This window comes from Rutilus rutilus (assembly GCF_951802725.1).
Source record: "Rutilus rutilus genome assembly, chromosome: 21".
NCBI lineage: Eukaryota > Metazoa > Chordata > Actinopteri > Cypriniformes > Leuciscidae > Rutilus > Rutilus rutilus.
This window is the reverse complement of record NC_140226.1, coordinates 10,536,704-10,564,641: the sequence shown is the minus strand read 5'-3', so window position 1 is coordinate 10,564,641 and position 27,938 is coordinate 10,536,704. Positions and strand designations below refer to the sequence as shown.

At 39.2% G+C, this 27,938-nt stretch overlaps 2 protein-coding genes across 12 annotated transcripts in view; one reads left to right on the top strand and one right to left on the bottom strand.

The window, feature by feature from the left end:
* The window catches only part of fzd3b (frizzled class receptor 3b), a 28,936-nt gene extending 26,271 nt beyond the window's left edge, over window positions 1-2,665 (top strand). For both annotated transcript variants that reach the window (XM_084394102.1, XM_084394103.1), the window contains 2 exons: window positions 118-342; window positions 1,332-2,665. In XM_084394102.1, coding sequence (XP_084250228.1) covers window positions 118-342; window positions 1,332-1,548 — 442 coding nt within the window. In that variant the 3' untranslated portion in view covers window positions 1,549-2,665. The remainder of the gene's footprint in view (window positions 1-117; window positions 343-1,331) is intronic.
* Window positions 2,648-27,938, bottom strand: part of cdc42bpaa (CDC42 binding protein kinase alpha (DMPK-like) a) — an 86,628-nt gene continuing 61,337 nt past the window's right edge. For 4 of the 10 annotated variants that reach the window (XM_084394081.1, XM_084394079.1, XM_084394085.1 and 1 more), the window contains 22 exons: window positions 26,184-26,308; window positions 24,577-24,682; window positions 24,241-24,389; window positions 23,284-23,375; window positions 23,104-23,180; window positions 22,761-22,799; window positions 22,047-22,169; window positions 21,570-21,647; window positions 21,353-21,458; window positions 21,136-21,272; window positions 20,110-20,249; window positions 19,936-20,017; window positions 19,589-19,808; window positions 18,719-18,781; window positions 17,989-18,585; window positions 16,417-16,514; window positions 16,194-16,278; window positions 15,671-15,794; window positions 13,130-13,247; window positions 11,373-11,490; window positions 10,003-10,163; window positions 2,648-5,818 (listed from right to left, as the gene is read on the bottom strand). In XM_084394081.1, coding sequence (XP_084250207.1) covers window positions 5,687-5,818; window positions 10,003-10,163; window positions 11,373-11,490; window positions 13,130-13,247; window positions 15,671-15,794; window positions 16,194-16,278; window positions 16,417-16,514; window positions 17,989-18,585; window positions 18,719-18,781; window positions 19,589-19,808; window positions 19,936-20,017; window positions 20,110-20,249; window positions 21,136-21,272; window positions 21,353-21,458; window positions 21,570-21,647; window positions 22,047-22,169; window positions 22,761-22,799; window positions 23,104-23,180; window positions 23,284-23,375; window positions 24,241-24,389; window positions 24,577-24,682; window positions 26,184-26,308 — 2,970 coding nt within the window. In that variant the 3' untranslated portion in view covers window positions 2,648-5,686. The remainder of the gene's footprint in view (window positions 5,819-10,002; window positions 10,164-11,372; window positions 11,491-13,129; window positions 13,248-15,670; window positions 15,795-16,193; window positions 16,279-16,416; window positions 16,515-17,988; window positions 18,586-18,718; window positions 18,782-19,588; window positions 19,809-19,935; window positions 20,018-20,109; window positions 20,250-21,135; window positions 21,273-21,352; window positions 21,459-21,569; window positions 21,648-22,046; window positions 22,170-22,760; window positions 22,800-23,103; window positions 23,181-23,283; window positions 23,376-24,240; window positions 24,390-24,576; window positions 24,683-26,183; window positions 26,309-27,938) is intronic. The other 6 variants (XM_084394083.1, XM_084394082.1, XM_084394086.1 and 3 more) reach the window with 4 other exon arrangements.

Below are 27,938 nucleotides of genomic sequence, written 5' to 3'. Positions count from 1 at the left end.
TATTCTGCTTGTCTATCCTTTATCTCCGTTTAATTTTTCTGTTTATTTGCCAGAGTTTTACCCTGTTGTTGCCATGAAAATAGCATAAAAGTCCATTTGTTTTCTCCTGGTATCCAGCAGCGGCGCAGTGAATGAGAGCCGGCAGGTTCTGCAGGAGCCCGACTTTGCTCAGTCTCTGCTGCGTGACCCCAACACACCCGTCATCCGCAAGTCCCGCGGGACCTCCACTCAGGGCACGTCCACCCACGCCTCCTCCACACACCTGGCCATGCTGGACGACGTGCGGAGCAAAGCCAGCAGCGTCCACAGCAAGATCAGCAGCTACCATGACAGAGACGCCAGGTGAGTTCTGCAGCATCCCGGATGAGCTATGATGATCCACTTGTGCTTACATATGGAGAGAGATGCTAATATCAACTGCTTGACTGTTTATATTGTCTCAAAATATAACTATATTATGACCCTGATCTTTATATAAAGTTGGATATCTATCGTACACTCACCGTAAAGTGACAAATACCATATAGCAAATCTCAACTGCTTGATTTCTTTTATTTCATAGCAAAAACTATCTATATATTATCTTTATAAAAAATTGGATATATAAGTAAGTCCAACTTTAGTCGCATACATACAGTACTCATGTAGGGTGATACAGGATAGCAAATCTCAACTGCTTGATTGCTTGTATCATCGAAATATGTAAAATATATCATTGCCCAGCTCTAATCTGCTAAATCCAGCTATAAGCCATGAAGATGTTAAGATATTATAAACATCATGATTTTCTGTTAAGATGCTTAGAAATGTGTATTGCAAAAAGCCATACACAAATAAAATTAACTTGATTCGACAAAAGATCCCCTCCCTAAAAAAGAATGGTTGATATATATTTTCATGTATAAAGGAAAATTCTACTGTGAAAAAATATATAAATGTGGAAAATATGTGGAAAGTATTTAGGTTCTATTAAGTTACTATAAGTTACTAACTATTTTTTCCTATCTATCGTTAGTCTACCTATACTGTAAATTATGAAGTTTTGAGTTATGATTAAAAAAACCTCAAACATTGAATACATATGTATACACACACGTGTATATATATACTGTATATATGTATATATATTTTTTCCCATCTTTTTTTATTTTTCTCTTTTTTTCCTGAACCTTTCCTTTGGTCCCCTCGATCCCGAATTTGAAACCTCTGATCTCATGCAAGTGTATCAGTTGAGCTTCCTCTAAGAGTTTAATATAGTTGTGCGTGTGCAGACACGTTTGTTCAAAGAAGCCTGAACTTAATTAACCTGCCGATTTTCCTTCTGAACACAGGATCACCCCCTCCAGCCACAGAGGCACGGAGGAACGCCCGGCGTACGGGAGCATGCCACGACTCAACGAGCAGCTGTCCCATCACGGAAGCCTTCACCGCCTCGACAGCCAACCCAGACACGGCAGCATGCGGGACCTGAGCGACGCTCCGGCCACTAGCATAACGCACGGCTCCAGTGTGAACCGCGTGGCGGAGGAGGACGGGGCAAGTGCGTAACCCAGAGACCTGTCCTCAGATTTGAGCCTCCAACTGAAACGAGAGGCGTATATCTGTTGGCGCGGGAGAGTCCCTTGTCCTGTAGGAGCCTGGGAAGCCGTTGACGGACAGACATGTGCTTTGGCAGCAGCAGGGAAATCCGAAACTTGATGCATGCGTGTTGACAGGCCCGTCCTCGGGATCTGGCCCATCGGCGGCGCACCTGAGTAACAAGATATGTTTTCTTTGATACTGTGAAGTTCTGTTGGATGAAGTTTACTGCATGTTTCGCAGCGTCAGGATGAAGCAGGACTGGCCGCAGCTGTCCGAGGGGACATTTCCCATTACATCCATCGCACAACCCTGTTTAAAGAGTTAATGGATCCATCGACGCTTCAAGACCGATGATATCAGGTTTCAAAGAGAGGGAGAATCAGTGGTTTTGTGCCTCTGGCGAGCTGTGTTTGGTTGAGAAGGATCGCATGGAGAAAGGACGTACCAGAATCCTCACCACCACCTGATGTGCTTTGTCCCAGCCGCTCTACCTCATCACACCGGATCGCTCATTACACTTGATATCGCTTCACTCGTCACATTACGCAATGGGTTGAAAACGGCGAGCTGTTTTTCCGTACAAGCGTCTTAAGCTTTGTAAATGGTGCTTCTTTCTGATGTTGCTTCATGAATATTTCAGCAGGCCATTTCCTCATCCGCTGGTTGAAATGCACATGTTTTATGGAACATAAAAATGTGTTCTTGTATTTCCATGATGTCAAACTGTAGGCCATCAGGCGCCGTTTCACGACACGCTTTAAAAGTGAAGTTCTGAGTGTTTCTGTTTACGTGTTGGATGAGATTACAGTGGTACACGGTGCCTAAACGTGACTTTGGACCTGAGCTTTGTAAAAGCCGCTATTACTGCTTCTGCTGTAGCTTTGCCTTCGGTTTCCCGATTACATTTGATCTTCACGCTCCGTTCGTCTGTCCACTTTACTAACGAGGAACAGTACAGCACTTTAACCGCGGCTATCTGTTGAATGTGTAGAGACAGTAAATCCACTCATAGCGTCGTTCGAGATTTCAAATAAAGCTTTTGTAAAAATGAAAAAAAGTGTTGAGGTGTGTTTTGTAGTTCCCCATTTTATTGAAATAGTCAGATAATGAGCTTTCCATGTGAAAAGTGGTGTCCAAACCAATACAAACAACAGTATTCCACCTTAAATACATTTGTGCAAAAAAAGAAGAAGAAAAGAAATAGGAAAAAGGTCTACATTGCAGTATGGGGTAATTCATTTTCACATCCCAACCATTCACGCCACACAGGTCAATAAAATACAATAAACAAAAACAATCCAGCCGTACAGTCCTTAAAACAAGTGATTACACCTATGACATGCAAATCTGTACATAGTCTTACAAAAGTCAAAATCAAGAAGAAGAAACTATATGATATGAAGTAGCAATTCACTAACAAGGCAAACGAAATCCTCACGTGAAATGCATGTGAATGTGTCTTAAGAATCTCCTCTCGTTCTAGTCCGTTCTACCTACACTGACCGGTTCACACCGATCTAAGAAAACTAAGGCACCTCCCGCTCTAATATTGATCTATTCATTGCTAAGTAACAGTCCTAAATATCAAACAGCCGATGCGTCATTTCTACAATCTTAATCCTCCATCATGCAAACATATATAATCATTGGTTCTGACATACCTGAGATCATTTCAAACAGGTTTCCTGTTCATGTTAATACCATAACCCTGGCAAATTGTTTCGAACCCGTTATAGCCTTTTTAGAGAAAAAAAACAAAAAACAACCTGTATTCTGAATATTAGTTTCTGTTTAGAAATGAACACGATCGTGGAATAGAGCGAACGCATAACTAAGGTCCCGAGCAATACCACAGAGTGAGCGCTTGAATTAAAAATACAACATGTGCCGAGTTTGCTGGACTGGTCCACAGTGAAGGTTTCAACAGTGCTTGCATATAATGGAACATACAAAATGCTGGCAATAGTAGAATTAATAAAACCACAGGTACATATGCACACAAACTTTCACTATTTCTGTACTTTGGGTGTGCTTCAATACTGAAAGTTCATTCGTTTTTTCAGCAAACAAAAGCTCACTCAAAAAAATTTACCTATATGATTTTTAGCATTATATTGAGAAACTGTGAACTGCAACGTGCGCAGTTCTGTAACGTCAGCAATCGACAATGCAAGTGTAAATATGTATACACACATACATATATAATTCTGTATTCTTGCACTGCATGGAAAAGAACTGCGTCAACATTCTACCTAACGTCACTTTCCCAGGAGAAGTTCAATCAAAGCTTTAGAACAACATGCGGGCGAGTGAATGATATACATTTTTATATTCGAGTGAGCTTTTCCAAAGGAACAACCTGGAATATTTGGGAATTCTGAACAGCGTACAGATGTACAATCATCTGCAGAATTAGTTTGAAAGGAATGGCTGAAATCCATTTCTCAATTTAGCGAATCTGACATAATGTGAACAACGTCACACATGCCCATTAGCGCATGGAACCGGACTGATGAGGTTCTGTTGGAGTCGTAATGGCTTGGCTCTCTAATCGGAGCTATTTTGAGGTTCAGGGATGTTTGACAGATCACCACAGCAGCTTTACTGTACGTACGTGATGACCTAATCTGTCATTATGAGCTGCAGGAAGTGTTAAGAGGCAAAGCGTCGAAGCCCTTTCAATGCTTTCTCCATGTCACACAAACATTAAATGCTCTGGTATAGCTTACACTACATGTTATATTCACATGTACACTTTAGGCAAAATTTGGTTCTCGCGAGTAAAAAAAACAAACAAAAAAAACCTCAAACACTGAAAATAAAAACAAATTACTAAAAGAATAAAAGCTCTTTGGAAACAGCATTATTGCTTCTGTAACAGAAGCGTGAAGCACAGATGAACAAGGCTGCCGTGAATCGGTTACATTCAGCACAACAGATTATTGTGTGTGTTTATGTGTTTAGTGATTTACACACATCTCGAGTTCTCTTAACGCTGGATCTTGCAACAACATTCATGAAACAAAAGCAGTTCTTAGAAAATGTTTTCAATTCAAAAGAACCTTGCATTCAATGCAACAATTCACACAATGGTTTTATGAAGTGGCCTTGTGAGTGTTTAATGCGACAGTTTACACATGAATTGTTGTATGCACAAATTCACTGCACACTTGTGAATCTCGCATTCAACTAAATCTGTGCATGGCCGTCTACACGATTGATTTCACTGCTATATTCCATGGATAAAATACACAGAAGAATGGCTTTACCAACGATTTGCACAAAAATATCGTTCTCCTTGTGTTTCATGAATGAGGCCCAATACCTTTTTGTAGTGTTCCCTTGCAAATCTTCTCATCTCGACAATGGAATTAGTGGAATTACGAAAAACTAGCGCATCTTGACAAAATAATGCTTCGATTTACATAAAAAGAACTGACGCGGAAAACAAAAAGGAAAGGAGACTCTCTCGAAGCCAATTCACACTTATTTAACAACAGAATAGTGTTATGATTTCATTATATATTATACTCTACTTAAACTCTATTTACATTATTGAACTCAGAATCTATGTTGAACTCTGACCTCTGAAGGTCGGCATGGCACTGGAGGGTAGAGGCTGAGTTATACAGTAGTGCCACAGCTGGGGGGCGCTCTATCTTATCGGGGCTTGTTTTATCACACTGATTGGAATGCCAGGAACGGTTTTCCGTGTTAGTGTTATGTGTTTTAAAGTAACATCCCACCCTGTCCATTAAGACTTTTGAATGCATATTTTTTTCCCTTGCGTTAGATGAGGCACACTTGACAACAAACACTGATAAATTCACGTTAAAGCTGTGTGTTTGTCTTTTTGATGCCCCCCCTCCACACCTGTGGCGGTGAGAGATGAGCTACTCTCAGTGGACTGTTCCCCATCCAACAGAGGAACAGAAACTGGTGATGGGTCCACTCAAAAGGGATGTAAGGTGCAGGGTAATGTGCGTGTCAAACAATCACATGTGTAATGCATATGCACACAAACACACACCTGGCCCCAGCGGGTGTTTGGGAATATGACGTATAAGGAGTGGGCTCTTGGTCTTGGTTAAATGCGTGACTGAGCTCATGTCTCCCAGCCCAGGTGCTGGCCGCGCTCCAGAGACTGAGTCTTGCTCTTGTGTGGGGGTGAAGGGCTCGGAGGGCTGCTCAGGTTGGAGCTGTTGGAGGCCGTGGAGTGACGTGGCGAATCCGAATCCTAAAAGCAGGACATGGAGATGATGAATAAACAGACTAAATACAGCAAGGATGCATTACATATAATAAAAAAAACATGTTTTCTTCAGAAAGGATGCAATAAATTGATCATAAATGACAGTAAAGACATTTATAATGTTATAAAACATTAATGTTAAGAATTAAGCACCAAATCATCATATTAGGCTGATTTCTGAAGGATCATGTGACACTGAAGACTGGAGTAAATTCAGCTTTGCAACACATGAATAAATTACATTTTGAAATATATTTAAAGGTACACTATGTAATGTTTTTTTGTTCAAAACATTAAAATAATAAATACATAAAATAGTCAATACATCATTAATCCTTCTTCCAAAATGTGTTGGCCTGTAAACCTGTTACAATTGTTTTATATATTAGTTTTTTCCGGGAAATTAAGTACATACGTCACTTGCCTGTGTGTCTTTTCATATGCGTAAATAGAGAAAAGCTGCTCTGCTACTGTGACGTGTGAATGGTGTGGGAGTGGAGTAGGTCAGTTGTTACAACAAGAGAGAAAGGTTGACGTTAGGGCTGTCACTTTTTATTCGATATTCGAATATGCATTCGAACATGACGTGAAATATCCGAAATCGAACTATAAATAAACGATCCACTTTTTTAAAGTGCCATGTTTTGCGCATTTTTTACAGTCTGTGATTAGACCGTTTGCTTTTTATTTTATTGTTTGTCATCTCATCCAGTAGTGGCCGCTCTAAACGTATTGTAGCGTAGGGCCCATGACCAAATCAAGCGAATAATAGCCAATAGCCAGCTTGCTTTGAAAATGAAAGATAACGACAAGACTAAAGAGACCGCGCTGTAATTCCTGCCTATTACACACACACACGAGCCACAGAAAAGACGCATGTCAGTATCGAGTTCTCTTACGGGCTTGAACAAACCATAACACACAAATTATGCCAAATGTCCATTTTGTCGAGTGTCCTCATAAGAGCAGTCTTAAATTATTTAAATAAAGTCTTAAATGAACGTAGAGATTTGTGAGAAAATGGGACGCGTATCAGATCGCGTCTCTGTCAGCAGCGGCTGGTCTTAAAGTGTCATTAATGTTAATCAAAGAACAAAGGTAAGAGAGTACATTACTTACTCAGACCTGGCGCCAAGAGGATCATTATACCGGTAGCCTAATCATGAATGCACTCCGCTATCTTTTAACACATCTCCGGCGAACGGCTTTTTCACGCAAAAGAAAAACTCTTCATGAAGCGCAGTGCAATTCAGCGACCATGTGGCGTTTCCTGATGGATCGAGTTTAACTTCATTTTACTCGTAGATATTTGAATATATTCGAATACATTGCTTGATATTTGATATCCGTTGGAATTAGATTTTTCTCAAAAGTGACAGGCCTAGTTTACATGGAGCAGATAAATCTCCAACCTCCAGTGAATCAGAGGACTATATAGAGGAGCTTCTGCTGGCAAAAAGAGAACGCGACAGAGCTCGTAATAAAACAAGAATCAACATTGGCTTGGCTTTTCGGATACGGTGAGAACCGAGGGATTTGAAATGTTGTAAAAGCGACGCAGAGATGGTGTTTTTATTACTCAGCTGGTGAGTAAGGTATTTAATTGAACAGATAAATTGCCATATATAGCTCTCTAACAGAGTTCATTGTAAAGCATTATCTATTGTGAAGGCTCATTTCATTATGGCTGTTGTAAAGCTGTGCTGGAATTTATCTTCAAGGAAGTACTGCATCTATTAACAGGTAAAGCTACAGTAACATCTTCAGCCAGACCGCTTGAGATCCTTTCCATCTAAACTGGTTATATCTCTTCAGACTAATAGTGAATGTTTTATGAGCGGTAGAATAACCTTATTCATCCACACAGTCACACAGAGATGAAGCACAACCAAAACAATGTTCTTCTGCAAAATGCATGCAGTTATGTTTTTTACCCGCTAGAGGGTCAAAGGTTACATAGTGTACCCTTTAAAGGGGTCATATAATGGTACATGCACTTTTACAAGTTGATTGTACTGAAATGTGTGTTGGCAGTGCCTGTACACAACCATCATAAAATGATAAAAATCCATCCAGTGTTTTTTTTTTTATCTTATTATATGTTTTCCCCCATCTCAAATCAAGCCGTTCGATTTTGTGACGTCACAATATCGTCACAAAACCCTCCCACGATTGTCAATCATAGTCCGCGCGGACCGGCGCGGTCAATGTTGATACTGGAGCACTGTCTATGAGCAGAATGGCGTCTAAGCGATTGTGGTGTTCTGTTCTTGGGTGTAATAAGGAACACAGCAGTCATTTTGATGTTCCTAAATCCGAACCACTGAAGACGCAGTGGCTGAGTTTGTTTTCGAAGGGAATATTCCCCACGATCAACAGCAATGCTTTCATGTTTGCGTGAATCATTTCACACACATTTTATAAACGAGGGTCAATATAAAGCTGGTTTTGCTAAGAAGCTGCTCCTGAAAAAAGGATCGGTACCAACTATTCGTGTTCCTGCTGCACCTCCAGAAGAAGAAGTGAGTGTAACGTTTTATTAACCTTTATATTAATATTTAAATTAATCTTTGCAAAATGCTTGCTGCACGCTTCACGATGAATGCGGCTGTTTACACTCAGGGTACATTACGGCATGTTTTCTATGTATGACGTTCTCAATATAATTCATAATCCCACGTTTATAATGAACAATGCGTTATGGTTATTGTGTTATTATTAAAAACGGTGTACGCACAGAACAGAGGGGCGGGGTGAGCAACGCTCATTATCATTTAAAGACACATGCACTTAAACGGCGTGCTGAAAACAGAGCTGTTTTTGACCAGGTAAAATTAGTGTTTTCTTACAATACTAATGAGAATTTTAATTAAAGTATATTACAGACTTTTCATTTAGACCCTAAAGAATCATATTAGCTTGTACAAAAATGGCATTATATGACCCCTTTAAGGCAAAATAACAGCTGACCATTTTAACCCATCTCCAATGCTCAAGGACAAATGCTGTAACTACTGTATAAATATATAAAAGTTAGAACTAGAGAACAAATTGCATATCGAAATTGTTGAAAATAAGACACTTTGCACAACATTTACTCAAAATTCACTAAAAAGACCTGAAAATATGTGTTGTCCATTTACTCGGCTGTTGGTAGATTTTGGGTCTGAAGAAAATCTTTTTAAAATAGACCAACATCAGCCGATTAAAGAGTTTATCACTAGCTAGAACAACCACGACAACAACTCCTCCTCTACACAATATAAGTGGATGTATAAAAGGTGCTATGCAACACATTAATGCTAGCAAACGCTGTACACTTCCACCACCTACACAGATCAAACACGCTTTCAATGTGGAGACAGCTCAACTATCCCATTTCTCCATGTGAGGTGGGAGCTACAGGGTTCAGGGTCATGTGTGTTACCTTTAGCTTACTAAGCAGGGTCCTTAAAGCCCTTTTCAGATCAGGGGTCTTCTCTCCCGGACACTAAAGAGTCACACACAGCACCCACACATCATTATACAGTCGATGTGCACAAAGTCAAACGTGGAGCCGAGGCGCAAACTGTGTGTGTGCAGGTGGAGTGTTAGCAGGTCAACACCTCAATCTGTGGATATGGTGCCACTTCACACACTCAACACATGCATCTAGCGTGAGAAAGAGAGGATGGAGACCCTCCAAACACATTTTGGTATGTGAAATGCCTGTATATTGGTTTTTAGAGATTATATAACACATTTCTAGTGCTCTCTATTGAGTTTTAGCTGTGATCAGCATCGCACAAAAACCTCCAGAAGTGAAACTTTTACCTGTTCTGATCAGTCTGGAGGTCGAATCAACATGTTAAATCAACATTCACAAGAAGAACACACCATTAAGGGGCAAATACCCCTTTACAATTGAAATCCCATCAGTCTTGTCATTCAGAAGACACCAAAACATTTCCACATGACTATCTCAGCAGTGGGGTTGCAGAAAATCCAAATTTTATTCATAAATAACCTTATTTTTAGCAATAAAAGTCTTTTTTTTCAAATTCGTTTAGTTTTTTTTTTATTTATTATTATTTGCTTGCTGTTTTTTTCTTTTCTTTAAATGCCAAAGTTAAAAATGAATATGTAAAATACTTTTAGAAACCAAGGCATCTGGGAAAGAAGCCACTGACCTCTCTGTCAAACTGGGAGAGAGGGGCGTCACTCCCGCAGTCCACGCCCCCTCCGGATGAGAGCGAGCCTTCAGAGGGTGATGTCATCTGACGTTTGGTGGAACCGTAGTTGCCAACCGAAAAGTCCCGTCTCATTGCGCTGCCATTTTGAGCGGTGGAGCCTGGGATATGGGACACAGCCATAAACAGATCCTTAAGACATTTGCCATGTCCCAATTCACCTACTTCTACTATGCCCTTAAAGTATGTACTGTTTTGGTGAAGAAAAAGTTCAAACTTTTGAGTGTGTAGCAGAAGAGTAGACTAGCTTTGGGACATCTTCATCATAATTGCATCTTTAACGGACAGCTCTGTTGCTTAGTTACACGCATCCTGTCAGCGTTTAAACTGCCCTGTCAATCATCCTGTACCAGTTAAAATCCTCCACCGTTTCGGAGAGAAATGTAGTAGCACGTTGATCTGCCAGTCGTGGGTCTTTCATGTGGAGAACTCTCCTTGTGTGTTTGCATAATGATGCATTTAAAAGTTAATTACTATATATATATCTTTATAAATGTTCACAATGCTGTTATAAATTAAACATAATGTGGATACCATTGAACAAATGTATTTTCATCAGCTTAGATGCTGATTATTAATCACTCAAACCCTTTATCTAAACCTCTCTACTTAACTGTTATCTTGCACATCCACCATGTTTGTAGTAAAAAAAAAAAAAAAGTGCTTCGTGTTTGTAGTTCTAATCGAATACTCATCCAACACTCAATGGGTTGTGTGCAATATTAGCCGTTAAAATGTGTGTATGAATCTGCACTCGAGATTCTAACTGGGTAAAAGTAAACCATCCGGGTATCTTTGGAATACTCATTTCAGCATACTACGTACTATTTAGGACGGATACGAATGCGAATTGGGAAGCAGTCATTGACTCATTTACCATGAGAACCTGAAAAGTTAAAATTACACTATGTCCGACGCAACATCAATTGATGACGAAGTTTAAAAACTCAAAAGAACATCCGAAAGTTCAAAAAGAGCAATTAAAAAAAAGAAAAAGAAATTTCAAACATTCAAAGTACAGTTTGATAATTCAAAAGACAGTTTTTATAAAGAGAGTTTGAAAGTTCACAAGAAAGTTTGATAATTCAAAAGACCAATTACCCTTAACAACAAAAAGACAGTTTCAATGCCGAAATATTTCTGACCATATGTACACTGCACTATATATATATATATGCCAAAAAATGAGTTTTAGGGATTTTCCTATAAAACCAGTTCATTTTCTACCAATAGTTGAAACTAAAAGCAAAAGTTTCTTGAGTCATTCTTATCCATACACACTGTATATATGAACATATTTCAGTACTCACGTGTGCCGAGACCACTGCTGGCGCTCATAGATCGGCCCGGTTCAGGCCTGGCCTTGCTGATGGAGGGGATGCTGACGGATGCTCCCAGGACACCACGACTCTCCTGAGCGCGCACATTCTGAACACCCCAAACACACAGTGGGCAGAGAAAAACATTATTATTACTGAAATCAAACAATAAATAAATTCACAAAAGCTAAAAATACACCAATGTCACTGTAAATTATCTAAAATTATAAAGCAAGGGGAAAATTAAATCATTTTTCTCGCTTAAGTTTTTCAACAAGATTCATAAAACCAGCAGTATACACAATATTTTGTCATTTAACAAAACCCATTAAATGCACACTTAAATGTGTGGTTTTTAATCCATGTCTGTTAGCATTGAGGTCACACCTGGTTTTAACCCTTAAAGGTGCAGTAAGCGATTTCTGAGAAACACTGTTGATATTTGAAATCAACCCAAACAAACACACCCTTCCCTTCGTTGCTCCGCCCCCAAAAAGCACAAACACGCAAAGAGTAGATGTCTCTTTATCATAGCTGAAGTGAAGCAAAATAATGCTTTGATGACACTCAAAACTGTCCTGTTACTATAGCTAATTACAACAACAGTATATCTTGGTTCTGTGAAATGAATCAAAACCAGTGTTACTCACATACAGAGCAGAAATAATGCAACCTCGGCATCCGTTTACAGGCCTTCCCGCTTACTCTCCAGCGCTGGAAAGCTTTCCTAATATAAACGCTGATCCTAAAGCTCTTGCCTGATCATAACCCTTTTTTTTCAGTGATATTCCTCTTAACTTTTCTCTTTTGTAATGTCTCTCAGCCATCTCTCTTTCTACAGCCTTTCTTTAAATCTCCCTCTTGCTCACTCTCTCTCCTCCCCCATTATAAGTGGACACGCCCCCAATTGCTGATTGGCTACAAGTGTGTTGTGGTTCTCGTCCAAACCACTTTCAACAGTGTTTTGCTTACTGCACCTTTAAAACTAAAAAAAAAACTAAGGAGGAGGATGATTTGGCATGCAGAGCACCAAACAGATTGTCAATTTGTGACACAGGCAGACAGTCTGAAAACAGACTGAGGGTAAAAGTGAGCTAATGCATGTGGGAATACATTCAGAAAACAGATGGAGTGAGTCTGTGTGTCTCTCTCTGGTCCTACCAGAGAGCAGATGGAAGCAGGGGTCCCAGGGGTGGAGCTGAGAGACAGGGAGTGGGAGGAGAGAGGGGAGGAGTCCTGGGACAGGAAGTTGTCAGCAGAGGTGAGTGTCATGTGATAGACATGCTCAAAGCGGGTAGGGGTGGAGATGAGGCGCAGATGAGGAGAGGGGAGAGGAGAACCGGGCTACAGAAGGAACCCAAGAGAGGCAGATATAGAGGGGTGAAATGGAGGAAAAAGAAAGAAAAAATATAGATGCATGCAACAGTTTACTGCTCAATAATGGCGTAAATAAGAATAATAAGTTGGTGACAAGTCAATGAGATAAAGTCATTTAAAAGACAACATGAAAGCAAAATTGACCCATTTACTTCCAAAATGCTGGTTATATAAAATGGCCATGGAACGTGACTTTACGAAAGTCAAATGTGGGTTTTATGCCATCTTTTAATCAAGCTCATCTATGAAACTGAAATAATAACAGTGGAAATAATTAACAGCTCATGCTCATCAAAACAGCTCTTAGAAACAGATGGATGGAGGCGTAGAATCTGAGAGGTGACGTTCTCCCTGCTGTCAGCTGCTCCTACCATTGGCAGATCTTTCAGGATCTGGATCCCATCTCCCGGGCCCATATGAACCACATGGTTGAAGTTTGTTGGGTTTGAAATTAACTTGTTCCTCATTTCTGGGTCTCTCAGCATCTCCCTGAAGAGCACAAACAATGCAGTGAGACTCAGAGCACACAAATACCTTCTCAAGACTAGAATAATTAAACAAATTGCAAACATGAAACTTGGATTACAATTAAGGGCTTTCCACAGTCTTACCTCATGCTTCTCAATAAATTCATATATTTTTAACAGAAACTTTCACTTGCTGTTTAGTTGCAAAGAATAACAATGCTGAAACTGTAATGAATTATTCTATTTATTTTTATTTTACATGACATTTTCACAGATAAACTTTAAAGATGCACCGATACTAAATTTAGCCGATACCGATTATTTAGAATGATATCTGCTAATACGATAGTTTGATTTTCTTAAAGGACAAGTTCGGTATTTTACACTTAAAGCCCTGTTTTCAGATCGTTTCTGATGAAATAGAACGGTTAAGATTGAAATTTGGACACATGATGCTGGCCCGAGAATTTTCGGTTTCTGTGGTAGCACCCCCCCACCTCCACAATGGTTGCATAGGTGCACTGGAACAATCCTTCTTAAAATGCATTAAACTTTCGTTTACAAAGACGTGAAACTGGTGTGGTCAGGGGTGTTCACTGATATGCTCACACAAAAATCGCTGCAAAAGATGCTTTCCAACAGGTGTTTTACCATTCGTTGTAAAACTGTGGACCTATTTTTCCAAACGCCTCACACCCGTACATTCTTCCGTTGAGAGCATGAATAATAGACTTCCGTTTCCGGCGCGGAGTAATACCGTACCTCACAGCACATCCAATACAAGTCAATGGAGTTGGACAAAAACTACGATAAAACCTGTTGGAAAGCATCTTTTGCAGCGATTTTTGTGTGAGCATATCAGTGAACACCCCTGACCACTCGGTGAGTTTCACGTCTTTGTAAACGAAAGTTTAATGCGTTTTAGGAAGGATTGTTCCAGTGCACCTATGCAACCATTGTGGAGGTGGGGGGGTGCTACCACAGAAACCGGTCCAAACCCAGCAGCTTGTGTCCAAATTTCAATCTTAACCGTTCTATTTCATCAGAAACGATCTGTAAACAGGGCTTTAAGTGTAAAATACCGAACTAGTCCTTTAAGGAAAAAAAACTCCCAACTAATGCTGTAAACTATACAGGGAACCTTCTCATTTGGTACACTATTAGAGGTTAAAATTAACAACAGAGCCCCAACTACTATATTCAACTCCTATTTGTAACTTAATTACACATGGTGTAGTTTTCAAAAAACATGGTACATTGTCTTCATGGTAAATTTATTTAAACATACATATATAATTAACAGTAAATAAGCTCCTCTCTAGTGTTTTATTGCTAACTAATGAACTGTGAACACTGGATAACTGGTAAAAGGAACGTTAAGTGACGTTTACAAGCTTTTTTTATAGACGTCATTCCGCGATTGAAACACTGATGAGAGACAGGATACATTTCGTTAAGTTGGACTGTAACTTTCAACAAACCTTTTGATGTTCATTCATGTTTTTTGTGATGGGAGGCGCTACAAATATCAACCCTCTAAGCACACAACATGCAACAAAAAAATATCGTTTGCATTTAGCGCGTCGATTCCGCGTATGTAAGACTCCCTCGCTAGCTCTCTCTCTCTCTCTTTTCGTGTGTGTGAGAAACACAGCGCTCTCAGCAATGCGACGGCGAGTTGTCCGCCTTCACACTACAGTTCACGGTATGCTGCGCATCCACGGAGCTGCACTAAAATAGTACAGATCGCTTGACAGAGAGCAAAACTCAGAAGTGTGTTCAGTGAGTGAAAATATGCTTAACTTATATTTAGCCTCTAACACACACACAGGCGTGTAAAATCTAGAAATGTATTATCCAATGGCTAATGATAGACATTATTTAGTCACCTAGAGTGAAGATTTAGTCGCATTGTAGAGGGTTGATATAATTGATTTGTAGGGACCTGGCAACCCTGGCTTGAACTACAGGTGATTAATCGGGTCAAATAGAGCCTACTTTAACATTGATATTTTTTAACTGTTAATTTGTTATTGTCACGTTCTTCAACAGCCCTAAATTTAACACAAGAAACGTTTTCTTCACACACAGTATGAGTTGCAGTCTGACAAGTTTTTCCACCCCCAGACTGACACAATATATTTGGCCTGATCATTGCCGGTTTTTAAACAATTGGCAGATGACCGATAGTCATGAGTGAAAATAATCCCGATTATTGGCCGATACATTGGTGCATCCCTAATAGACTTGCTGCTGACCTCATAAATATGTAAAGAAGAATTTTAAACCAGGGATAAAATAATCATGAACAGCGTGAAACATGAAACTTAATTTTTTCCTAGGATTTAGAATGGTCTAAAAATGAACAATTTCAAGTGTGAAAAGCCCATAAGAGTTTCCTTATGAAAAGTCATGCTGGTTAGTGTTGCTAGACTTGAACATCACCTCCTCTGCAGAACTCTCTCCTCCTCCGGCACGCGGAAAGAAAAGCGGCGTTTGCTCGTCACACTGCGCACCATCTGTTTACGGCTGTTGTCAGATGTCTCTGGCACCACCAGCTCATCTCCCTCTGCACATCATTACACAGTACACAAAGCATTAAACACATTACACAACACATTTAACGCTATGAAACGATACAACAACAAACGTCTATTCGGATGTAAAAATGTGTTAAATCACATACGCATGAGTTTAAGCTTCCTGTTCACAAGATGCTACATATTAGGCCATTCTTTACATTTTAACAATATGAAATCAAAATCGACCCCATTCTATTAAAAACCGTGTGAAATATTTATCAGTGCAAATTATTAAGAAAACAATGTTTGTGTGAAAATGCATTAGCTTTCTCTGCCTCTGAAACAACTTTTCCCTTTCTTATCTTTTATTTCCTGCTGAATATGCATAAGTACGCGGGGCAGGAATATTGAGAATCCTGGAGGAGCAGCAGGAGGGAGAATCTCACCCGCTGTCTTGTTTTTAAAGTAGATGAGCCGTACGGTCTCCAGCCCCAGCAGGTTCAGAGAGCCATCAGCGTTCAGAGGATGAACCTGCAATGCAGGAGACACACAGCTCATTAACACACTGAACTTTCATTTACCACCTGCTTCAACTATATTTTATTCCAAAAAGAAAAGAGAAGTCTTTTTTATGATGTGGTATTATTGAAGATATAATGAAAAGTGTACGTTTTTCAAAGGCATCGTTTGAATCCAATCCATAGTGTTGACGTCGAATACATCCACTGCATTCTCGCTATACACTGACAGATAAGGTGCATTATAACCTGCAAGACATAAGTCACAGAAAACAAACAAGTTATCCTCAGCATGCCTACGTCCCAGGACATTTTGTGCAAATTATGAGCACAACATCCGCAACTATTATAATATACGAGCACATAACTACAACAATACACACTCTCAACTCGAGTACACAAAATATCTAGAGTAAAATAAGGTCATAATATTTACATAAAATAAAATATAATATGCATTATATTTTAAATATAATGGGCGATGTGACCAAAATCACGATATGAGTAATAAAAACAAAGAACCTAAATACAAGCATAAAGGAAAACTAACTACAATAGAACAAAGACATAAATGAAATAGACCTCCCTGAAAAACTTAAAGCATTAGAAATAAGAAATACTAGGTGTTACGTCCAAGGACGTATCCATTCATTTATTTATTTAGTGTTACGTCCAAGGACGTATTCATTATCATTATTATTATTATTATGATTCGTCTCCTGAACTTCTTTGATTTTTCTTGATTTCTGAAAGTGTGGTTGTGTGCCCTGTGTTGTTGTTTGCTTGCTGTCTCTCTCTCTCTCTTCTCTCTCAGGCCTAATCATCAGCACCTGTAACTCGTTTGTGAGTGTGCCTGAGACGGAGAGTATAAGGGTGCAATCCAGTGTTTGCAGAGAGAGACGCACTTCTCCCCTGCTCCAGATTGAATGCTGTTCTGATATATGTTTGCTTCTGACATTCAGAGACAGTATTTGTGAGTTAGCAGTGGTTGGTGTTCAGTGATCTTGTTCTCACTACAACTAAAAAATTAAGCAGAAGGTATTGTCTTTGTTAAACTGTTTAGTTACTACCGTTGTGAGGGAAGCTGTAGGGGGTGAGCGCCTTTTTCTTGTCCCTGTTTTTTGGTGTAGCAAGGGAGTGGAGGGAAGTTTGTTGTTTTTGTTTAATCTTTCTTAGGTTAGTTAGGACTCCTCCCAAATTTAGGTAGTGGGCTGTTTTGTTTGTTATTTTAGGCCTTGCTCTCCCCTGAGCCATTGCTCCCTAATTACCTATGTTTTGTATTTTCTTTTGGTATCTTTTTTTGTAAATAAAATCTTTTCTTTGATTTATATATGTTCTGGTGTCGTCTTCACTCTGGGACAGAGGATTGAAGTGTATGCTTGCTTTTTATTTTATTTGTTACCTCCCCTCCCGACCCCTAGACGATTAGGGGAAGGTAACACTAGGCTACATAAGCATTTAGCGAAATGAGTTCTATTTCGCAGCTTATTGCACTTCAATGATCTAAAATCGCTTGTTTTTAAACCACTTTATTATAATGTACATGTCAATTATATTATAAAACCATTTCAGCAATAATATCTTTGCCTTTTTTTTTTAGAAAAGCTACAATATTGTAAGATAATACATTTCAAGTGCAGTAATTTCATCCAATTTTGTTGATTGGTACTATCACACTGTAAACAAGTAAACACAAGCCATGATAAGACCAATCGTCACTCACGGCATGAGGTGGGCTTCGCCGGCCACATCAGTTCCTGTTGTCGTGAACGTCTGCCCTGGCAGTCCACATACACACCGATACTGTTAAAGCACAAGAGCAGCTCTTTACTGGAGATCTCCACGAGGCAGAGAGCGTCCAGGCTCAGATGCTCGATGAAGGCCAGGGTGTGATCGTCAGGGTGAAGGAGGCTATTGATCGTTCCATCCCCCTGAAGATTGTAGCGCAGGAACCCGGACTGGAAGCCCACGCAAAGCTTGTCGCCCTGGAGACCCATCCACTGCACTGATCCTGGGACGATGATATCCCGAAGCTTCCGATGGCGTGTTTTGCTCTTGTTGAGCTCGTAGATGATCACCTTGTCAGTTTTTTTCATGGCCACAAAAAGGCATGTGAGAGATCCGTGTCTGATTGTGCCCGAAACCAGAGTTTGGCAGCCTTTGGTCTCCGCTATCTTGCAGAATTCGGCATCTCGGTCATCTAGGGCCGCCATTGGGTAGAGTCGAACGTGGCCGTTTCGACCGGATATCACGGCAATCAACTGTTCTGATGGGATTAGCTCAATCTGATGGACCTTTTTATCTCCTACCTTGATAATCTCTGTGAATAGAAATATATAAACAATAAGAGGCTTTGTATTAACATCAAAGAATGCAGTAAGATGTCGAAAAATACAGTGTAAACGCAACAGATAAGTACAGTAAACGCAGATAAAGCTTTTAATTACGCTTACCGTCTTTGGTAACATGAATAACGTACAGCCCTTCCTCATTGCCCAGGGCTATCCTCTCATGATCTGTGGATAAATAGAAGTGTAGTTAAAATAAACAGAAAGCAGTTTGATAAAGCTACGCTGGATTGAGTTGGACTTGTGCGGACCAGTTCTTAAATTGTTGTTATATTAAAGAGGATTTTTCTTGCTCTTTTGAAGTACGGGAATTCAAAGAATTAATAAATCTCATATCAAAATTCAGCAGTATATCTTTATATATTATTATATAATATTATTTTACACACACGTTATAATTATATTTTTTAAATATCATTATTTATATTTTTAAATATCATTTATATTTATATATTTATATATGTATAAGACTTGTTGTCATGTGCTTCCTGTTTGACAACAGAACAGTGTTCATTTCTTCCATCTCGTGGCTTGGTACCATTCATTCATTAGAGCCTCACGATGCATAACAAATTATGTTTTTTTTTTTTTTGTGTGCAAACAAAGCACTCGTGTCGCTTCATAAACTTGAGGATAAACCACTGGAGCTCTAAGATTTCATTAAAAAGATCTTCATTTGTGTTCCGAAGCTGAACAAATGTCTTTAGGGTTTGGAACGACATAAGGGTGAGTAATTAATAACAGAATTTATATATAAAGTAAATATAATTATAATTTTTGGGTGACCTATCCCTTTAACATATGATCGCTCACATACACAAGACGAGCAGATATCTACTCATTTCACATGTGAAGAGGTTAGCCAATCATATCAGAGATTATATAAATATGGAAGTCTTAATGATTGTTATGTAATAAAAAACCTTGACATTAACATTATAAACCTAAGATTATTGGGATGTTGGTGGATTGTACCTATAATAGCAGCAGCTTGTGTGGTTTTGATGAGAGGCAGTGTGCTGTCATACGCTTCTTTAGGGACGTAAACAAAGCGTTCTTTAAGTTTGCTCTTCTTCAAGAGGCGGTGCAGCTCGTTCAGCAGCCCGACCCACTTGGTTCTTTCCTGATCGCTGTCGGCCAGGATCAAGATGGAGCATTTCTTATTGCTGGATGAGGAGAGTTGTGACGCTGTCACCTGCAGGCGAGGAAGAGGACAACAACTTCAGATTTTATCACTGAACACAGGCACAAAAGAATTTTCTAAAATTGTTACCAATATGAACTCATGTAAATAAAATATTGTACAATCATGTTCAACTCACCCTGAAAATACAGGGAATGTCCTTCCTGTTTGCATGAATGACATCCGATGCCAAAACTGAGCTAACTGAAAATTCCTCGTCCCTGCGAACAAAGACAACGATTTAGATGTCATGCAAACACAGTCATTAGAGTCAAAGACAGGACCAGATGTTTGTTTTGAAGTTCTCACTGACCTCATGTCAATAACCTGGTTCACTGTGACACCAGGCTGAGCAGCTTTGCCTTCTGGGAGATCATATAAGAAGAGTTTGAAGTCACAGACCACAGCTATGGACCTCTGCCACCCCTTCTTCACACCTAATGGTTTCGGCACCTAAAAGAAAAGATCTCAGAATTAGTTCTCAAATAACTGAAAACAAAACTGTCCAAAATAGTGGGTTAACAGGTTAGTTCAACCAAAATGAGAATTCTGTCATTAATTACTCACCCTCATGTCGTTCCAAACCCGTTCTCCGGAACACAAATGAATATATTTTTTATGAAATGTTAGAGCTTTCTGTCCCTCCGTTGACAGCTACACAACTACTTTGACTCTTTAAAAAGTTCATGAAGAGATAGCAAAACTAAATATGAATAGAGCGGTTTAGTCCAAATTTTCTGAAGAGACACGATCGCTTATATGATGAAAAGAATTTTGCCTTTTATATATAAACTTGACATGCGAGAACCAATGAGGTTCATTCTCGTGTTACGCAAGCATGTTTGAGCTTCCACAAGAACCAATGAGGTTTGTTCTCTCTTTTTGAGGTTTGAGCTTCTGTTTATGTTTGCTAATCAATATGTATATGTGAATAAAAGTTTAAATTCAATCTGTTCATTATATAAAGCGATCATGTCTCTTCAGAAAATTTGGACTAGACCGCTCAATTCATATGGATTTATTTTACGATTAACATTTTGAAGCATCTGTGGTAGTTGCGTAGCTGTCAATGGAGGGACAGAAAGTTCTCAGATTTCATCAAAAATATCTTCATTTGTGTTCAGAAGATCAATGAAAGTATTTTATTTATATATATTATTTATATTATAAGTAGAGCAATATTGCCTTTGGTGACAGACTATTTTTAAAAGCTAAAACAATATAGGTTGAAATTATAAATTAATCATAGTCCATTTTTCAGGAAGATAAAAAAATTATGTTTATCAGCGAATAGTAATATTAACAGTAATAGTTTTGATTACAAACTAAAGCATCTAACCTTGACGTGGCCCTCATAAGCTGTGCCGATGCCCTTCTGGGGGTCGATACCCAGGGGTCCTTTGGTTTGATCCGGTGGGATCGGGCACACGGCAGGAGCTTTGTCCGCACACGTCACATGACAGGAGAAATTACAGACTGCAGGAGGAGGAGAACAAGGTGAATGCCAATCTTAACGTCATTTACCATTTCCATGACAACCTCAGCTGAGCCCTTACCTTCACACGTACAGCCCTGCCGAATGATTCCCACCATTAGAGAAGTACACTGGTTACACTTAGTGGCCGTATTGAAGGTCTTCACCACGAATTGATGGGCCTTTGGCTAAAAAATAAGCAATTTAGAAAATTATAAATTACAACATATTACAAAACATAAGATATGTTTGACCGGCTGATATGAAAGTAGTTGTAGAATGTGAGGAAAATGAATTACTTTAGGTGTGCTGTGAGCAGAGCTACTGTATCCTGATTGAACAGGCGTTTGAGCGCCTCGTTGTGGCTGATCTACCTGCTGGAAACATAGTCACGGCTATTAGTCACAACATGCTAACATCCTATCAGAAATGTTAAAGCATCATCTGCACCGTCTCTTTTTCTAAATGAGTAAAGCTTTGTTCCAAAACCTGCTGAGCTCCCTACCTAGACGACAGCCCTATAAGGCATCTTATGTAAAGCCTTATATGATCTTATCAAATGATATGATATGATCTTATGATCTTATCATCCTATAAAGCATCTTACATGCTTCTGACCACATTCTAAGGCGCATCTTATGTGTCTGTATTGGATAAGGCAATCCCTGAATACACTGCAACAAAGCTCTGTGTTAAACTTCATCCAAAATGGCAGTTAAATGGACTAAGTTTCTGAGTTTTAGTGTTGCTAAAGGGGTCAGACATTGTGAAGTCACCTCTTGAGACTCCTGCAAATCGCTGGTAGTTGAGGGCGAGCGAGAGTGTGACGTGACCTGGGATCTTCCATCTTCCTCCCGGGATGGTGTGTTGGACAGGCTGAAGTTATCGATGGAATCAATCTATTGAGAAGGTTAGAGAAAGGAAAGATTTAGAGAACCGATCCAGCTGTACTATGAACTATGAGCAGCAGATGGAAAGCATAATGCATTTAGACCCAAGACATGCCTGCTAAACATAACAACTGACTCTTTGAAAAGACATCATGCACATTAGCAGCATTTTGACAGGACAGACTCGAACAAGACCCAAACAACACGTCAATGATGCTCGACAGGAACAAGAACCGAGAATGTAGAGAAATCTGAAACGCAAACACCTCATGTAGCAACAGCAATTATATGCAAAAGTGAGTTAGAAGTTGAGTCATCCAAACCTCAATCCGGAAATGCAAGATGAATGGAATAAAATGTTTGCATATGTATTAGCTACAGAAAGTGTCAGTTTGCAGTCCAAATGCTCATGATGAAGAAGAACTGAGGTGGAATTGACCCTGAATGTGACAAATAAGCATGTGCACATGAAAGACCCTCTGGGAAGTGTGTGATATGTCGCTCCTGCCATGCAGTAGCAGACTGCAGACATGCATCAAAGTCACGCAATCAAACCAACAGAGATGAACCACTGCACCAAGCACAACAAAAGGAGCTTACACGTCTGCCTTTGCCGGATGGCCCACAGGCAGTGGAGCGCTTCATCACAGACAAAAACAGACAGATAGAACGAGAGAAATAAATAAAAAGAGAGAAAACAATATATGAACACGGAGAAAAGGATTTGCACATTTACTCGATTTTAAAATTACGGACTCAAAAGCCCAGAGGTAATAATCGGGAACGTATTTCAGCCAGTTATTTAATCTACAGTAAACCATGTAAAGACAGAGAATATAAGAGGAAACATAAATATCAATAAATCATTATTTTCTGATTTACAAATGAAAAAGCAGACAGAATTAATTAATGAAGCCACATGCCACTGTTTCAAAACACCTACATCAAACTGATCCAGGGCGGAGGTTGGAGCATTGAGGAAGGCCAGGAAGGAATTCTGGGAGTCTTGGTGCTTGACCCCTATGTAACACATAACATGACTTAAATTTCCCATACAAACATATACACCATCTAAAATATCAAGAAATTTTGCCTGATTGATTTCAAATGTTCAGGCTTTTACCTTTAGACAATCGCAGATTCTCAGTTTCCTGTTTCAGCCTCTGGATCTCTGCCTGCAGGTCCTGGTTCTTCTTTTCCAAGTCGTCCAGCTTACTGTGCAGAACAGAATCGGACACAATGTAATGACCATAACCTGATTAATTCACCAATATATGGCCACTTTTAGATCATCATTGCTGGCCACTGGTCAATTAACCTTTTACTGAATTATTAAAGTCACAATGAAACTGAAGAATCAACTATTATTTTTTAATTTTTTCTGTTCTGTATTGTGACGTACATCCGAGTGCAACAGATATCAAAAAAGAAAAAAAATCTAAATCTGGGAATTGGCCATCATGCTCTTTTAGATATCGACATTGGTCAAACCCATATCGGTTGACCATTATTTGGGATTCTTACCAGCTATTCACTGGATTGTCAACTAGACAATACCAAAATCCCTTTTAGGCAAGTCATTTGACTCGGCGGCCATCTTTGAAACGCCTCTCAGGCAGCTATTTCAGTCATGCAAGTGCATCTCCTATCTCTTTGAATGGGGAAATTCTCCAAAGCTGTTTGTTCTCCAAACCAAGATTTCATATTTGAAATCACCAATGAAATCTGACAACTGTCTCATAAATTTTGTTTCAAAATGCTCAAATCATGACCAATTTATTTTTTTTTTTCATGCTGGAGCAGCTAATGCAGTCATAAGCACACGTCTCAGAACATGACTGTTTTTATAGCAACCGGAGCTTCTAACGGCAGCTGCAGTGACGCAATGATGCCTCTTTTACTTACTTAGAAGGCGGGATTTATTCCGCCATATTGCGCGTTGAACTTTCTCCCATTCATAGTAATACAAGTGCACCATCTTTGTATATCTAAAGTCTTTGTTAATACCCATCAACTCATTTCCTGATGTACCGACAGGTACGTCCTACTGCAAGCTTTAAAGGAGAGATGTGTGTTTTACCACTCAGTGGCCATATGGGACGTCTTGACTTTGTTGAGCTCATCCTGGATGGTTTGTTTGGCTCTAATCTCGGCATCCAGTGCAGACTGCAGCTCCAGACGGGCAGACATGTCCAGCTTAGCAAAACGTCTAATCTTCCATGGCATGTCCTGGAAAACCAGAAGAAAAGAGAATTAAACATCTACTGGGTCTCAATGCAGTAAGATTTGGTGCCATTGAAATCCTTTCAATTTAAAAAAAGGTCAATGTTTAGAATAAACTCTTAACTCATGCTAAAATGCATTCCTAAAGCTAAGCACTGAGTTAACAGTCAAGATCAAAGTTTAGTTCTCTTACAGTAGCACGTGCACCCAGACTGGTGTTCCTCAGGCCTTCCAGTTCTTCTGTCATCTTAGTAGCCAAAGCCTGCAGATATCCTCGAGCATCTTTCTCATCACTGACCCTGAGAGAGAAAAACAGATGTTCAGAACCACCCTTACCAAACATGACCACAAGGTGGCCCCACGGCCACACAAATACCAAAGGTTTGGTGCCAAAGCAGCAAAAGTGAACAAACATTGAATTACAATTATGCAGAGTAGTAGCAAGCTTAATAACCATTATTTCACTTTTTTTTATTACATTTTAGAATTTTCAGCGTTGCAGCTGTGATTTTAAAACTAAGAAGAAGCTTTTCAAGCAGAGGTTTCAAGCAATGGACTGAACGAACAGGAAAGTGGTGATCTTTTATGGCTAGTTCCTACTCATCTGCCTTTCAGCCAGGACTACTGGGCAAATGTTAAATCGCATAATTAATATTCATTAGTCAAGCTGCTAAGGTTAATAATTTGTTCCCATGCTACTCTTTTCAGATCATTCCTACACTCCAGCACTTTGGGTCCAAGGTCTAGATTTGTATATACTTCCAAATGAACTGATGCATTAGTGCATTATTATTATTTTAAATAATTTTTCTAAAAACACAAGTCAATTTGTTTTGGAAATGCAAACTGATTGTCAAGTCAAGTCAAGTCAAGTATATTTGTATAGCGCTTTTCACAATACAGATTGTATCAAAGCAGCTGATTGTGTATGTCTGATATAGCTACTCTTGGGGATACAATTTCTGGGAAATAGCTAATAAAGGCTAATTAAAAGAAAAAAAGCTTGTTATAAAGAAATTATAATATACACTGCCCAGCAAAAAAAATAAGTTACTGTTTGGATTTAAAAAGGCAAATGCATAAGAGTCTATGATTGGATCATTGTTGCAGTGATTATTATGTTTCTAGCATGTTATATGTTTGGCAACAGATCTTCTAACCCTAATTTATGGAGTGTGTAGCTTTTCATTTCTTAAACAACCGTGTACAAGATCTTGACCAAAAATTGATGCATCTCTTGATAGAAATAACATCTCAACATTTATTTCCATCAAGAGCCTGATGAATCTTGACATTGTCCTCCTGGAACATGGTCATGATGTGTCTTCCAACATGCTGTTTAAGAATTGAAAAGCTACAAACTCCATCAATTAGGGTTAGTAGATCTGTTGCCAAACATATAACATGATATAAACATAATAATCACTGCAACAATGATCCAATCATAGACTCTTAAGCATTTGCCTATTTAATTCCAAACAGTGACTTTATTTGTTGGCTCGGCAGTGTATATTTGCTCCTTAAAGTTCAGCGTTTGGTTGTCCTACAACAGGGTCAAAAATGTTTGAGGCCATTCTAGTAATGAGTTTGTGTGTTTAGCGCCTCAGCAGACTACATAGTGACCTGTAATGCACAGCAAAGACAACTTGAAGTAATTACACTAACAATGGGAATGAAAAATGGCTATTATTTTTATTTGATAATAAATCAGTTTTCTCTGAATCTAAGCATGATCAGATACATCAGAATAAAGTCTAAGAGCAGTGATTCCAGATTAAAAAGCATGTGTGCGTTTCTCACCATTGAATGATTTCTGTGATCTGGGCCTCCCAGTGGGCCACACTCTCTTTCTTATCAGCCAGTTCTCTCATTTCTTCCTCCAGCTGTTTGTTACTGCAGCTCAACTTCTCAAACGAGGACTTCGTCTACACACAATAAAAGATGTTATTAAATAAAAAACATTTATTTAGCAAGGACACATTACATTGATCAAAAGTGACAGTAAAGACATGTATAATATTACAAAAGATTTCTATTTCAAATAAATTCTGTTTTTTCTTTTGCACTTTCTATTCGTAAAAGAATTCTTGATAAAAATGTATCACGGTTTATACAAAAATATTAAGCAGCACAACTGTTTTTAACAATGATCATAAGAAGAATGATTTCTGAAGGATCATGTGATTGAAGACTGGAGTAATGATGCTGAAAATTCAGCTTTGCAACACAGGAATAACTTACATATATCAAAACAGAAAGTTAATAAGTTGCTAAAATAGAAATGTACATTGCAATAATATTTCAATTTCAAAAAGTTTTTCTGTTTTTGATCAAATGAATGCAGCTTTGGTGAGCATAAAATAGATCTTGCAAAAGCATAAACCTTTACCGACCCCAATGATGTTTTTGAATGCAAGAACGGATAAGATTATACAGTACTTTCTTATGAGCAAATAGTCATTCAGTCAACCCACAGACTTGATTCTGAAAATGTAGTTTAGCACATCCCTAACCCAGCTATACATTTAATTTCAGCAAACAGAGAATAATCCTCATTTGAGGGTTTTACTCCTGCACAACCCAATTAACACAACAGGCTCGAAAACATGCCATCATCATTTCAGAAAATCACAAACCAATACGGCAATTTGAGGGGGCAGATGTAATTAAACGGACCAGAGAATCAGAGCCTGCAGGATGGACCACCATGCAAAGCCACCCACGTCCCTCTAATACCCTCTACATTTCCACCCCTAAACCACTAAGAACCACCAAACGCTCATGAATAAACATGACCCCCTCCGTCTGCAATGCCTCAGTTGACTTCGCAGTAAACATGTCTGCTAGTACACATTTATCCAGTCAACTCTGATTTAGATGCGCTCTCTATCTTAAGCAAGAGCTGGTGAGGTTGACCACCCCATAATTACACTTGCATTATTCAACATTTTCATTTAACACCACGCTCTGACCGGAGTGCTGAACCCTCGCAGTGGTCCTCGGGATAACCGTTCCAGATTCCTGTCTGTTGATCAGCATATTTCCCTGTGCTTACACAGGGGGGAGGATGCTGACTGACTTCCCAGTAAAACATTGGCATGGTGGACCATATCTTCAGCTCAACACACTCATGGAAAGACTCAGTCCGCAAATGGCAACGGCATGTTTTCTTTCTTTCACAACTGAGTGCTGCCCTCCAAGGGTTCTTCTCTAAACATCTCTTGCGTGTGTTTTTTGCACCACTCTGTGTGCTTTACACTCCATTTGAAGGGCTCAGAAACGGTACCAAGAATTAATCAATGGTTTCAACAAAAAGCATCAACTCTGACCACTAAGAAGCGAAGCGTCCTGTCATCTTCAGCGTAAAGACCACATCAAAAGTGAAGTGGAATCTTTGACTTCAGTAATATGAGAGTTGGAGGTTGTGGTTTCAGGATTGTGGGCTGATGTGTTAGTGTTGCACAGCATCCTGGAGCCACAGTAGTGTCATAGTATCCAAGCCTAAAAATACTGGTATGCCACAAATTTTTCAAATCGTAGTAGTTTTACTATATG